This window comes from Bison bison, unplaced genomic scaffold, assembly GCF_000754665.1.
Source record: "Bison bison bison isolate TAMUID 2011002044 unplaced genomic scaffold, Bison_UMD1.0 scf7180017864500, whole genome shotgun sequence".
NCBI lineage: Eukaryota > Metazoa > Chordata > Mammalia > Artiodactyla > Bovidae > Bison > Bison bison.
The window spans coordinates 5163060-5174980 of NW_011495059.1; the positions used below are offsets into that span (position 1 = coordinate 5163060).

The window sequence follows — 11921 nt, forward strand, 5'->3', positions numbered from 1 at the left end:
CTTAGACCTCCGCCAAAGGCCACTTTCCCTTGGCCGCTATACCTGAATCCCTGTGCTCAGATGCTTTCCTGGGACTCCAGCCACCATTGATCTCACTTTGTCTCGGTTCTGGGACTGAAATCACCTGATTTCCTGCTGAGTTTCTCAGGACTTTTGTGTCCCTGAGTGTTCACTGCCCAGCACAGGGCTTGGCCCAGCTCAAATGCCCACCAATCATTAGATGAGTTCAATGAAATACACTTGAAATTCAAGATTGCCTCTTCCCTGTGTTTGCAGAGCCTGAGCAGACTGGAAAGAAGTTCCGGGTGGGGGAAGACTGTTCAGAACTCTACAGAGGGAAATGGCCTTATTCCTGGAGAAGACATTGCTACATGGTGTCCCCCAAAGTAGGTTCTGCCCCAAAGAAAAGCATGTGGATGGGATTTGAGGGGGCAGAGCCAAGGAAAAATGCCTGCTTTTTCATAGCAAGAAAAACAGCAACAACACATAAGTATGGAGATGAATACAGACTCGTGGGGACAGACAGAGAAAAAGAGATGAAAAGAAAGAGAATCTTACCCTGATACAAAGCCAGAGACAATACAAGAAAACTACAGACCAATATCCCTTATGAACAGTGATGCAAAACTCCTCAAGAAAATACTAGCAAACCAAATTCAGCAGCATAGTAGAAGGATTATATGCCATGGCCAAACGGGATTTATTCCTGGAATGCATAGATGGTAAACTGTGCTGCGTATTTTATGACCATCATATCGGGAGAAAGGAAGAGAATGAAAAGAGAGAGAACGTGAATTAAGAGAGACACGGGGGAAAAGACAAAGTGAGATCAAGGAAGAAAGAAGAGACAGAAAGGGAAGACAGGAGAGAAAGACACAGGGATGGAAAGGGAATGTGGGGAGAAAAGGGAAACAGGAGAGAAAGACACAGGGATGGAAAGGGAATGTGGGGAGAAAAGGGACAGGCAGCAAAGAGGCAGGAAAAGAGAGAGAGATGAAAGTCCCCCTATAAACACACCGAAAACAAGGACCCAGAAAAACACCAAAGGCGTGCTCACGGCTGATTCATGTCAGTGTATGGTAAAACCCACCACAGTATTGTAAAGCAATTAGCCTCCAATTAAAATAAATAGATAAACCGAAGGCGGAGGGAAGGCTGCGCCTGGGGAGAGAGGGGCACGTACTACTGAACGAGGATTTTCACCAGGTTAATGTGGCCGCAGGTGGCCGCGGCGTGCAGGGGCGTCCACAGCTCGTTGTCCTTGGCGTTCACGTTGGCACCGTGCGAAAGGAGCAGCTTGACAATTTCCTCAAAGTTGTCGATGCAGCACTGCAAGGTGGACACAGGCAGGGTCAGCTCCGGGCAGGTCACGATGAGGGCACACCCAGTTCCCGACAAGGACAACGGAGCCAAGCTGCCTGGGTTTGAATCCAGCTCCATTACGTGTGTGCTGTGTGATCACGGGCAAGCCACGTAACCTTTCTGAGCCTGTTTCCTTGTGAGTAAGTTAATAATGTACAAGATAAAAATATAAAAGCAATATAAAGAATAAAGTCAGCTGTAAGATGCTTCGCAAATGTTGGTGGAATGGGATGAAATTTCGAACAAGGCTTTAAAACCTTTCCTTTTTAATTTCGGAAGGCTTTCTTCAAACAAAACTGTAAGGAGAACTTTAAGTTAGATAGCCAATAAATTCAAGCAGGGAGGCTCAGGCTGAATGAAGCTGGGATGTGTGTGGGTGGGGTCCCCCTCCCCATCAGTGGCCCCCCTAGATTATAGTTTGAAACCTCTGACTTAGGAATTTCTGACCCAGAAGCTAGTTCTTGGGGAAGTCCCAAGTCATGAAGCCTCCCCCTAAAAACCCAGCTCCGCCCAAGGGCTCTACTGGGTCCTGACAGACTCCCTGTGAGGAAAGGGCCATGTCTGTCCTCCCACTTCTCCACATGTGGGTCAGCCCCAATGAGAAGGCAGCTTACAGAGAGATACTGGGCTCCAAAAGCCACTGAAGCCCCCAAACTCCAGCGAGGGAGAGTGAAAGATTCCAAGGAGACAGAGGGAGCTCAAGCTGGGGCCATGAGCAGAGAGAGGTGAGGATAGAGGAGGCAGAAGACGGGGATCCACTTTGCAGGCTGCAGGAAGGATCTCAGATGACCGCCGGAGAAGTCAGCAGGGGACAGGGCAGCGGACTCAGAACTGCCCATCCGGGGACGGCTCTGCCCTCAGTGCGTGGGAGACACTGCAGAGTTATACTCAGAGGAGCAGCACCTCTGACTATTTGTTTTTTTAAAAAAGTCCCTCCTCCAGCTGCATGTGGAGAACAGACTTCCATCACAAGCTTCTGGAGGGAGAAGAGGGAGAGTGAGGAACTATGTCAAAATCACCCCCATTTAAGAGATGATGGCAGCCTGACCTACAGAAGTGACCGCAGGCATGGGGAGAAGTGACTGGATGCTAGCAGAAACAGCGGGGGCACCTGTGGGAGCCCAGGGCCTCAGGGGGGTGTGGGGACGGGGTGGCACCACGGCCCCCACCCCCATTCCCTGCAGAACCAGGGGTCAGAGGGATGTCCTCGGTGGTCCAATGGTTAAGACTCTGAGCACCCAATGCAGGGGACCTGGGTTCATTCCCTGGTCAAGGAACTAGATCCCTCATGCCACAACTAAAAGATCCTACATTCCACAAGTAAGACCTGGTGCAGCCAAATACATACTTACATACATACCAAATACATACATCCATACATACCACACACATACACACCAAATACATACATGCATACGTACCAAGCACACATATACATACCAAACACACACACATACACACAAAATACATGCTTACATACATAACAAATACGTGCATGCACACATACATACCACACACATACATACCAAATACATGCTTACACACATAGCAAATACATGCATACACACATACATACCAAATACATGCTTACATACATAACAAATACGTGCATACACACATACATACCACACACATACATACCAAATACATGCTTACACACATAGCAAATACATGCATACATACATACATACCAAATACATACATATATATATTTAAAAAAGAAAAAAAGAATCGGGGGTCAGCCCTGGACATATGAGACATATAGGAAATGAGCAGAGATGGTGCCAGGTTCTCTTTATGCACCATCTGACCTGGGGTTGGCTGGGTCTGGGGGCATCTCTCCAGACAGGAGAGTCAAGGGTGACCCAGTGGAGCAGAGCACTGCCTCAGGTGGTCGAGAGAAACATGCAGTGGCATGGTACCGCCAGCAGAGGGCGCCAAAAGCACCAGAGTGAAGCAGTCTGGAAAGGCGAGGGTCCCCCGGTGGGCGGTCAGGGGCAGATGAGTTTGGGATGGCCTGGTCCATAGGAGGAGCCAGGAGCAGCCCAGACTGTAGGGTGAGGGGACAGGAGGGCCAGAGATCCCACCACGAGGGGCTGCAGAAATAAGACAGGCAGGGCGGTGGACAGGTGGAGCGATTACGCACATAGAATTGCAGTCGTGTGAGAAAGATGCCCAGGGGCTGGGCCAGTCTGCAGCTGGGAAACTCGACCTGAGCACGGGCTGGGTTGGGACCTGGGTGCAGGAGTGCAGTGGGGGCTGGTACGTGGTGGAGGGGGGCAGCGTCCTCGCCCGCATTCCCCAAGGTGGGCCATAGCACCTGGCACCGATGACTCCTCCCGCCCCCTCACTTCCCACGTTCAATCCATCACCGGCTGTGGATCGCGTCTCCTGACTGCTGTCCCCATCCCCATTGCCCTGGCCTAGGCTTCATCATCTCTCTTTCTCCCTGTCACTCCCCTTTCACACACCCTCAGCCAGAGAGAGCTTCCTTGTTAACCCAGGCATGCTGCTCTCTGTTTACAAAACCTCTGAAGGCTCCCTGTTGCCAAAAGCAGAAAATCCATAGGAAGTTCTTGTCACTGTGCTCCTTCGTTGTCCTGGAGCAGTAGTGATGATGACAATGACAACAATAACAACAGCCCCAGAACAGCAGTAATAGTAACAGGTCACATTGCCAATAATAGGAGTTATTGCTTTTTGAGGAGTTACTAGGGCCATGCACTTTGCTAACTTTTGGCCATGCATTGCCTCAGTGAATCCTCAGGAAAACATTTTCAGGGCTCCATAGCCATGTAGGGCTAAAAGCTACAGAGCTGGACAATGTCCATACACAGAACATGTCATCATCATAAAGGTTGTATTGGACGGTGCTGCCCTGAACCTCAGTTTCCTGAGCTGTAAAAATGGGGATAATAGTATTTCAAAGAGTTCTTGTGATGATCAACCCACACTTCACATATGTGAAGTGGTTTTGTTAAGAAGTGAACATATGACAGATTTTCATAATAATGAATGAAAATCATTCAATCGTATCTGACTCTTTGTGACCCCATGGACTGCAGCCCACCAGGCTCCTCTGTCCATGGAATTCTCTGGGCAAGAATAATGGAGTGGACTGCCATTTCCTTCTCCAGGGGATCTTCCCAACCCAGGGATTAAACCTGGGTCTCCCGCATCGCAGGCAGATTCTTTTCCATCTGAGCCACCAGGGAAGTCCCTCCATAATAATAATAAGTAATATTTATCCAGTGTCAGATGATGCCTATAGGGTTTTGTATATTTATTTAATCTTCACAACAATCCAGTGACATGGGTACTTGTTATGCCTCTTTTACAGATGAGGAAAATGAGGCACAGAGAGCTTAAGCAACTTGCCCAAGGTCACACAGCTAGACCCTGTGGATGCATGAAGCCCCACGAGACAGAAGAGAAGCCAAGAGGACACACAGGGAGCTCCCAAGCCGATGACTGAGGGTGGGGACTTGCCCCCGGGGCTTATGGGTAGGGCAGTGGCTACCTTTCCCGCCCTCAGAGGGAGATGGAGAAGGTCTCGCCAGCCCAGGCTTCCAGAGCTTGGCCAGGCCACCTTCAAGTCCACCTGCTCTGAAACTTGGGCCAGGGCACAGGGAGGTTCAGCGTGTTCAGTCATTAACTCAGCAGGCACATATTGAGCACCTACTTTATGCCAACATGGTGGGGGACAAAGTGGATACACCAATGAGAAAGAGACATGATAAGCTCTGCCCTCATGCAGTGCAGAGTCTTGGGTAACCAGAGACCAACACTAAATGGTCCCACTAATGGCTGGAAAGCTTCCCTGATAGCTCAGTTGGTAAAGAATCTGCCTGCAGTGCAGGAGACCCCGGTTCGATTCCTGGGTCAAGAAGATCCACTGGAGAAGGAATAGGCTACCCACTCTAGTATTCTTGGGCTTCACTTGTGGCTCAGCTGGTAGAGAATCTGCCCGCAATGCAGGAGACCTGAGTTTGATCCCTGGGTTGGGAAGATCCCCTGGAGAAGGGAACGGCTAACTACTCCAGTATTCTGGCCTGGAGAATTAAGAGTTGGACGCGACTGAAAGACTCGCACTTTCACTTTCACTGGCTGGAATGACAGAGGCGCTCAGAGGATGTAACAGCACAGCTCTCAGACTCTAGCTGTGCACGCACCTCAACACTGGGTGAGATGCGATGGGGAGCAGAGAGTGTGTGCAAAGGACCGAAAACTCAAGTAGCTGAAGGCCTGGCGGTCAGCATGGCCGGCTCGGCAGGACACTGGGGTGCTCCTTACCCTTAGTGTTCTGCTAAGACATGGGACTGCTCTGAGTAACATCAGCAGATGTTGGGTCTGAGCATCCCTGCGGCCACAGCACGGAGGGTGGATCAGGGCAGGATGCCTGAATGCTGGGGCCCAAGGAAGGGGCTGCTGCAGCATGAGATGATGAGAAATGTCAGCCAGAGCAGTCCCTCCTCAGCAAAGCGGGGGTCTAGGCCCATCTCACTGCCCTAAAGAGGCTGTGTGTTATGACAACACACGGTTCCTGGCCAGAGTCCAAAGCAGTGTGACCTTAGGCAGGTCCCATAACCTCCCTGTCAATCACTACTGTCACCAGGGTGGTCGGATGCCTTGGTGGGTGTGAACAAATGTGCTTCGTACACTGTCAAGCTCCGAACAAACTTGCTTTGTGTGTCAAACACTTTGCCAGGCAGCGACGATGCAGCGGACAAAGGCTCCCTGTCCCCGGAGGCAGTGTGTGCGCCATGCACGTGGGCACGGGGCTCTGTGGGCGTGTCTGTAACAGACACACTCATCTCCAGGGCAGACAAGAGCCTTTCAGAAGTGGCAGCTGCAGCTCCCTTCCCCCTCCTCCCTGAGGGTCCTGGGCAGGAAAAAGCAGGGAGGGAGATGGGGCATGTGTCTAGGTGGGGAGCAGGGAGTCAGGGGTCCTAGCAGGTCCTCACCTGGTGCAGGGCGGTGAGTCCATCTTCGTTGCACAAATCAGGGCTGACCTTATTCTTCAGGAAGTAGCGCACTGCAACAGAGGGGAAGAGGTGACTGTCTTGTCACACACTGCATGTGCAGGGGTGGGGGGACCCAGGTAAGACCCACTGTCCCCCCGGTCCTGGCACCATCAGTCGTATTTACTCCTTACAAACCTCCTGCCTCTATCCTCCCCGACCCGCTCAAACCTTAGTTCGCATCCTGGACCCAAGTGCAAAGGGAAAGATGCGGGGGTCTGCACACACATACAGGTACAACTTCTTTACATTCAAGTCTACCCGCTCAGAGACTCGGACCACGGCACAGGGAGGCATCAGTGAGTTCATTCATTAAGTCAGTATGCACATATTAAGCACCTACTGTATGCCATCATGGGGTAGAGTGGTGAGATACACCAAGGAGCAAGAGACATGGATTCTGCCTTCGTGCGGCTCAGAGTTTGGGAAATGAAAGACCGACATCCAATGAGAAGATCCAGCAGCCCTGCAAGACCCTTCACAGACGTCCGTTTCTGGTCAGTCTCCAGGCAGGCCACTCCCACAGGGTGAGGTGTCCCTGAGGCCAGTGGGATGAAGCCCATGGTTTCCCTTCTGGTCCATCTTACCCTTCCCTGTTCACATGGCTCCAAAGCCGAATGTAGAGCCTGCGCAAGCCTGTCCCCAGATCCAGCTTCCCAAGGGTGGACCATGCAGCAAGAAAGTGCACCTCTAGGCTGAAGGGGCGACCACAGGATGGCTGTTTGCAGACCCAATGGAGGAACTTGGCTACACAAGCTGGACGAGGCCCTCATGATGCAGAGAAAGCCAGGGACAGAGGCCAGGGTCCTGCAAGTGCAGGAGCAGGCCGGCCCTGGCCCCTGGGAGCCCCTCCCATGCCCACCTAGTCTGAAAGTGTGAGTCAGCTGTGTCCGACTCTCTGAGACCCCATGGACAGAGAAGTCCGGTGGACTACAGTCCATGGACCCTATGGACCCTAGGAACCCTATGGACTGTAGCCCACCAGGTTTCTCTGTCCATGGGATTCTCCAGGCAAGAATACTGGAGTGCGTAGCCATTCCCTTCTCCAGGGGGGTCTTCCCGACCCAGGGATCTGGTCTCCCTCATTGCACGCAGATACTTTTATCATCTGAGACACCACCTCGTCTGGCTCCCTCAAAACACTAGCCGAAGTGCGCCTCCCCTAATGCCCATGGGGGGGCGGTGTCTCCGCGCCACCACCCACACGCTGGGGCAGGGCCACTGTGGTTTCCTAGCCGATTTGCCTCTGCTGTGGGAGGACAAACTCGAGTGAACTGTGAAGGGTAGAGGGCAGGTCATCCATTCTGCACGCTGAATATCCACTGGGCAACCCCAGAGGGTGCGGGGGAGGGAGATGAGGTCTCCGGAACCTCAATGGGATGGGGGCTGTCTTCATTAGGCGCAGATCCAGGAACCACAGGCCCAGCAGCACCCTTGGCCTGAGTGTGACCAGAGGTCCCTGCGAGGGGGAGGCTGAGGTCTCCACCCAACTTCCTGGCAAGAGGTGACATCTCCCACACACTTGCCCAAGATGCTTTCATCACTGCTGGGGGTCAGGGGGACAAGGGGCTTATATATGGTTTACACTCAGGTCCTCTGGAGCTGCCCTGTCCACTAGGGAACCACTGGCCACAGCGAGCTCTTGGGGTTTTTCAAACGTTAACTTGTAAAAATTCAAAATTCACTTCCCTCAGTCACTCTGGCCACATTTTAAGGACTCAAAAGCAAAAGTGTTAGTTGTTCAGTTGTGTCCGACTCTTTTGCAACCCCATGGACTGTAGTCCGCCAGGCTCCTCTGTCCATGGAATTCTCCAGGCAAGAGTACTGGAGTGGGTTGCCATTTCCTACTCCAGGGGATCTTCCCAACCTAAGGATCGAACCCAGGTCTCCCGCATTGCAGGCAGATTCTTTACCATTTGAGCCACCAGGAAAGCCCCCAACAACTACAGGTGGCTACCATATTAGAAGGAAATGGCAAGCCATTCCAGTATTCTTGCCTGGAGAATCCCAGGGACAGAGGAGCCTAGTGGGCTGCCCTCTATGGGGTCGCACAGAGTCGGACATGACTGAGGTGACTTAGCAGCAGCAACCATATTAGAAAGTGCACAAATAGAACATTTCTCATCTTCACAGAAAGTTCTATTGGACATCACTGCTTTGGGGCATTACCCAAGGAAATTAACTGCATCACCAACTGCTCAGACCCTTCCGTGGCTCCCTACGGCTCTGGAAACAAGTGCAAAACCCTGACGATGGTGTAGAAGGTCCACATGATGTGTGCCCTGTCTGCAGGCCTCCATCTCGCACAGTTCCAGGGGGACCATTCATTCACATTGTGGCCTGTGAGAATGGCACCCCCTTAGGGCAGAGGAGTTCATTCAGCCGTATACGGCACTCCCAACTTACCCGCCTCTCCAGTCTTTTTATTAAATTTCAAACACCTTTCACAATAGTCTTTCGTCAGCTACAGAGTCACCAAATCTCCTTTGATTTCTGAGCTTTTGCACTGCCTGTTTCCATTACCTGGACAACTCAGTCACCCACGCGTGCATGCATCCATCCATCTAGCCTCACCCACTCATCCACCCATCCACCATCCATCACCCACCTGCATCCATGCATCCATCCAGCCATCCACCATCCATCCATACACCCACTGGCATCCATTCATCCATCTATTCATCCACCCATCCACCATCTATCCACCCACCCTCATCCATTCATCTATTCATCCATCCAGTCATCCACCCATCCACCAATCATCCATCCACCCACAGCCATGCATTCCAACACACACACACACACACACACACACCCCTGTCTCACTCCTCATCCTTTACATCTCAGCTAAAACTTCCCAGATGAAGCCACTCCCCCATTCTGCACACCCACAGCATCTACACATCTTGTATATAGCCTTAGCACAACCATAATTACATAACTATCTGGGTAATCATGGTGGGCTTTGGGTCTGTCTGCTGTGACCTGGCACTCACTGCTGAGGTCTGGCACACAGGTAATCCTCAACAAGCCTTCCAGGACCCTGACTTACTTGGTGGCCTCCTAGCTCAGTCCAAGGACACAGCTTATCCATCTTTCAGCACAGTAGACCACCCTGTAGGGCTGACCCAAATGGCTCACATCTACAGTATTCAGCACGACCCACAGGGACTTCCTACCAGGATGCACAGTACCGGTCTCAGCCTCAAGGCCATATTGAGAACATTATGGCAAAGCCACTAATCACTGTGGCCCAGCCTATCCACAGGCCACAGGGGTGTCCTAGGCCTGACAGCTGGCCTTTGGAAAAGAAGTGACCACAGTGTCCCTGTGCATCATGGAAGGTTCTGGAAGGTTCTGCTCCCATTAGGCCAGGGTTCAGATCCCTTGGGGGTGGCTGGTGAACTAGGATTCCGGTCCAGGAGACACTCTTTGAGGCAGAAATTAAGCGTCGGCTGCCTAAAGCAGTCTTTGTGTGCAGTAATTATTAGGGTGTTCTCTGTGCGATGTTGGAACCTAAGACATATAATTACTCCAATGTCAGGCAGTTATTTTCAGCCCAAGAGGTGGGACAAGTCATCTCCGTCTCTAAGGAGCCGTCGACAGTCATGATCCAAGGTCCCCCTCTGTTGGTTCTACTTGTACTTTAGTTGGGAGCCTGGTTCTGGACACACCGCTGGAGCAAAGACTCCACCATCCAGGACCTAGCCAGGCTTTCCTGCCTCTGGGGTTCAACAATAAAATGATTCTTCTGGACTTCCCTGGTGGTCCAATGGTTAGGAATCTGCCTGCCAATGCAGGGGACGTGGTTTGAGTCCCTGGTCTGGGAAAATTCCACTGCCGCAGGGCAACTAAGCTCATGTGCCACCACCACTGAGTCCACAACTCTAGAGCCCGTGCTCTGCAACGAGATGCCACCGCAATGAGAAGCCCGCACACCGCAACTAGAGGGAAGCCCCTGCTCATCGCAGCCAGAGAAAGCCCTCTCGCAGCAATGAAGACCCAGTGCAGCCAAAAATAAATAAAAAAATTTTAATGTTAAAAAATGATTCCTCTACTCCTCTATCAACACTGTCTTTTTACTGAGCCCCTCCTATGCACCCGGGTCGATGCAGAACTGCTTTGTTTCATGGGTTCACGTCTAATCACTCCTCCTATGGAGAAAAGGAAAGTACAGCTCACCGCCACACGAGACCCAGTAGAGGAAATCAGACTCTGATTTCTAAGCCCAGACTCTTGACCACAAGTCTGCTCTTTTCTGCCCCCGGGGCCAGGCATGGCGACCAGCAGTGCTGGAGTATTCAGAGCTGGGCTAAACGCTGATGTGGGGAGGAGGATGATGGGAGCGTGGACACAGTGACCTCTGCTCTGTGAGCATCAGAGGCCCTTGAGTCCCAGGCCAAGCCTCTTCTTGCAGACAGAGGGGCTCAGAGATCTACAGCCAGGACTGCAGAAATACCGCAGGCCCCAGGGGGCATGGAGAGACATCTCAAGGGACAAGTTAAAGACAAAGTTGCTTCCTCTCACTCCCTACTTAAAACTCTCCTGGCTCCACACTGCTCTTAGACTAGAGTTCAGGGCTTCCCTGGGGGCTCCGTGGTAAAGAATCTGTCTGCCAATGCAAGAGACGCAGTTTCAACTCCTGGTCCAGGAAGACCCCACATGCCATGGAGCAACTGAGCCCATGCACCACAACTGCTGAGCCTGTGCTCCAGAGCCCAGGAACTGCAACTACCGAGCCCACGCACCGCAACTACTGAAGCCGGTGTGCCCTAGAGCTTGTGTTCCTCCACAAGAGAAGCCACGGCAATGAGAAGCCCACACACCGAAACCAGACGGTAGGCCCTGCTCACCACAACTCAGCAACAGAGGCCCAGCACAGCCTAAATAAATAAAATCATACATAAAAGAGTCGCGTTCAGAATTCGTCCTTGGCCTTCACTGGGTCAGCAAACTATGGCCATAGGCTGTATGTGGCAGGCAGCCTGTTCTGATAAATGAAAATTTCTTGGAACACATCTGCACTCACTCATTTACATATTGCCTGTGACTGCTTTTACCCTATAACACCAGAGTTGATTAGTTACAGCAGAGACGTATGGCCCAGACAACTTAAAATATTTACTTTTAATATCTGGCTTTTTACAGAAAAGACTTGCTGACCCTGGTCTTCACAGTCCTGCATGGTGTGGTCTTGCCTACAGGGCTACCATCTTGCTATTTTCATCAGAGTCTATGGGAATGGCTTGCTCTGAAGTTGTGCAGTGTGCAGCCTGCTCAACTGGACCTAGCCATCCTATATCCCTAGCTCTCGAGGCTCTTCTCTTGCTTTCTGAACACCTTGCACAATAGAGGTAGCTGGCTTAGGGGGATCTGAGGGGTTGGTCAGGGCTCAGAAAAGACAAAGGCAAGAAGGGCACGTGCTCCTCTCCAGGTGGACGCGCCCACCATTTCCTGGTCGCCCACCCCCTGGTCTGCTCCCTGCCTCCCCAGCCCCAACAAACACCAGGCTTGCTCATCAGTTTGTCCACATAGATC

The 11921-nt window shown here is 51.7% G+C and overlaps 1 protein-coding gene across 2 annotated transcripts in view; it reads right to left on the bottom strand.

Moving 5' to 3' along the window:
• The window catches only part of PPP1R16B (protein phosphatase 1, regulatory subunit 16B), a 104091-nt gene that overhangs the window by 13420 nt on the left and 78750 nt on the right, over window positions 1-11921 (bottom strand). For both annotated transcript variants that reach the window (XM_010829149.1, XM_010829148.1), the window contains exons 3-4: window positions 6327-6397; window positions 1184-1329 (exon numbers count right to left, since the gene is read on the bottom strand). In XM_010829149.1, coding sequence (XP_010827451.1) covers window positions 1184-1329; window positions 6327-6397 — 217 coding nt within the window. The remainder of the gene's footprint in view (window positions 1-1183; window positions 1330-6326; window positions 6398-11921) is intronic.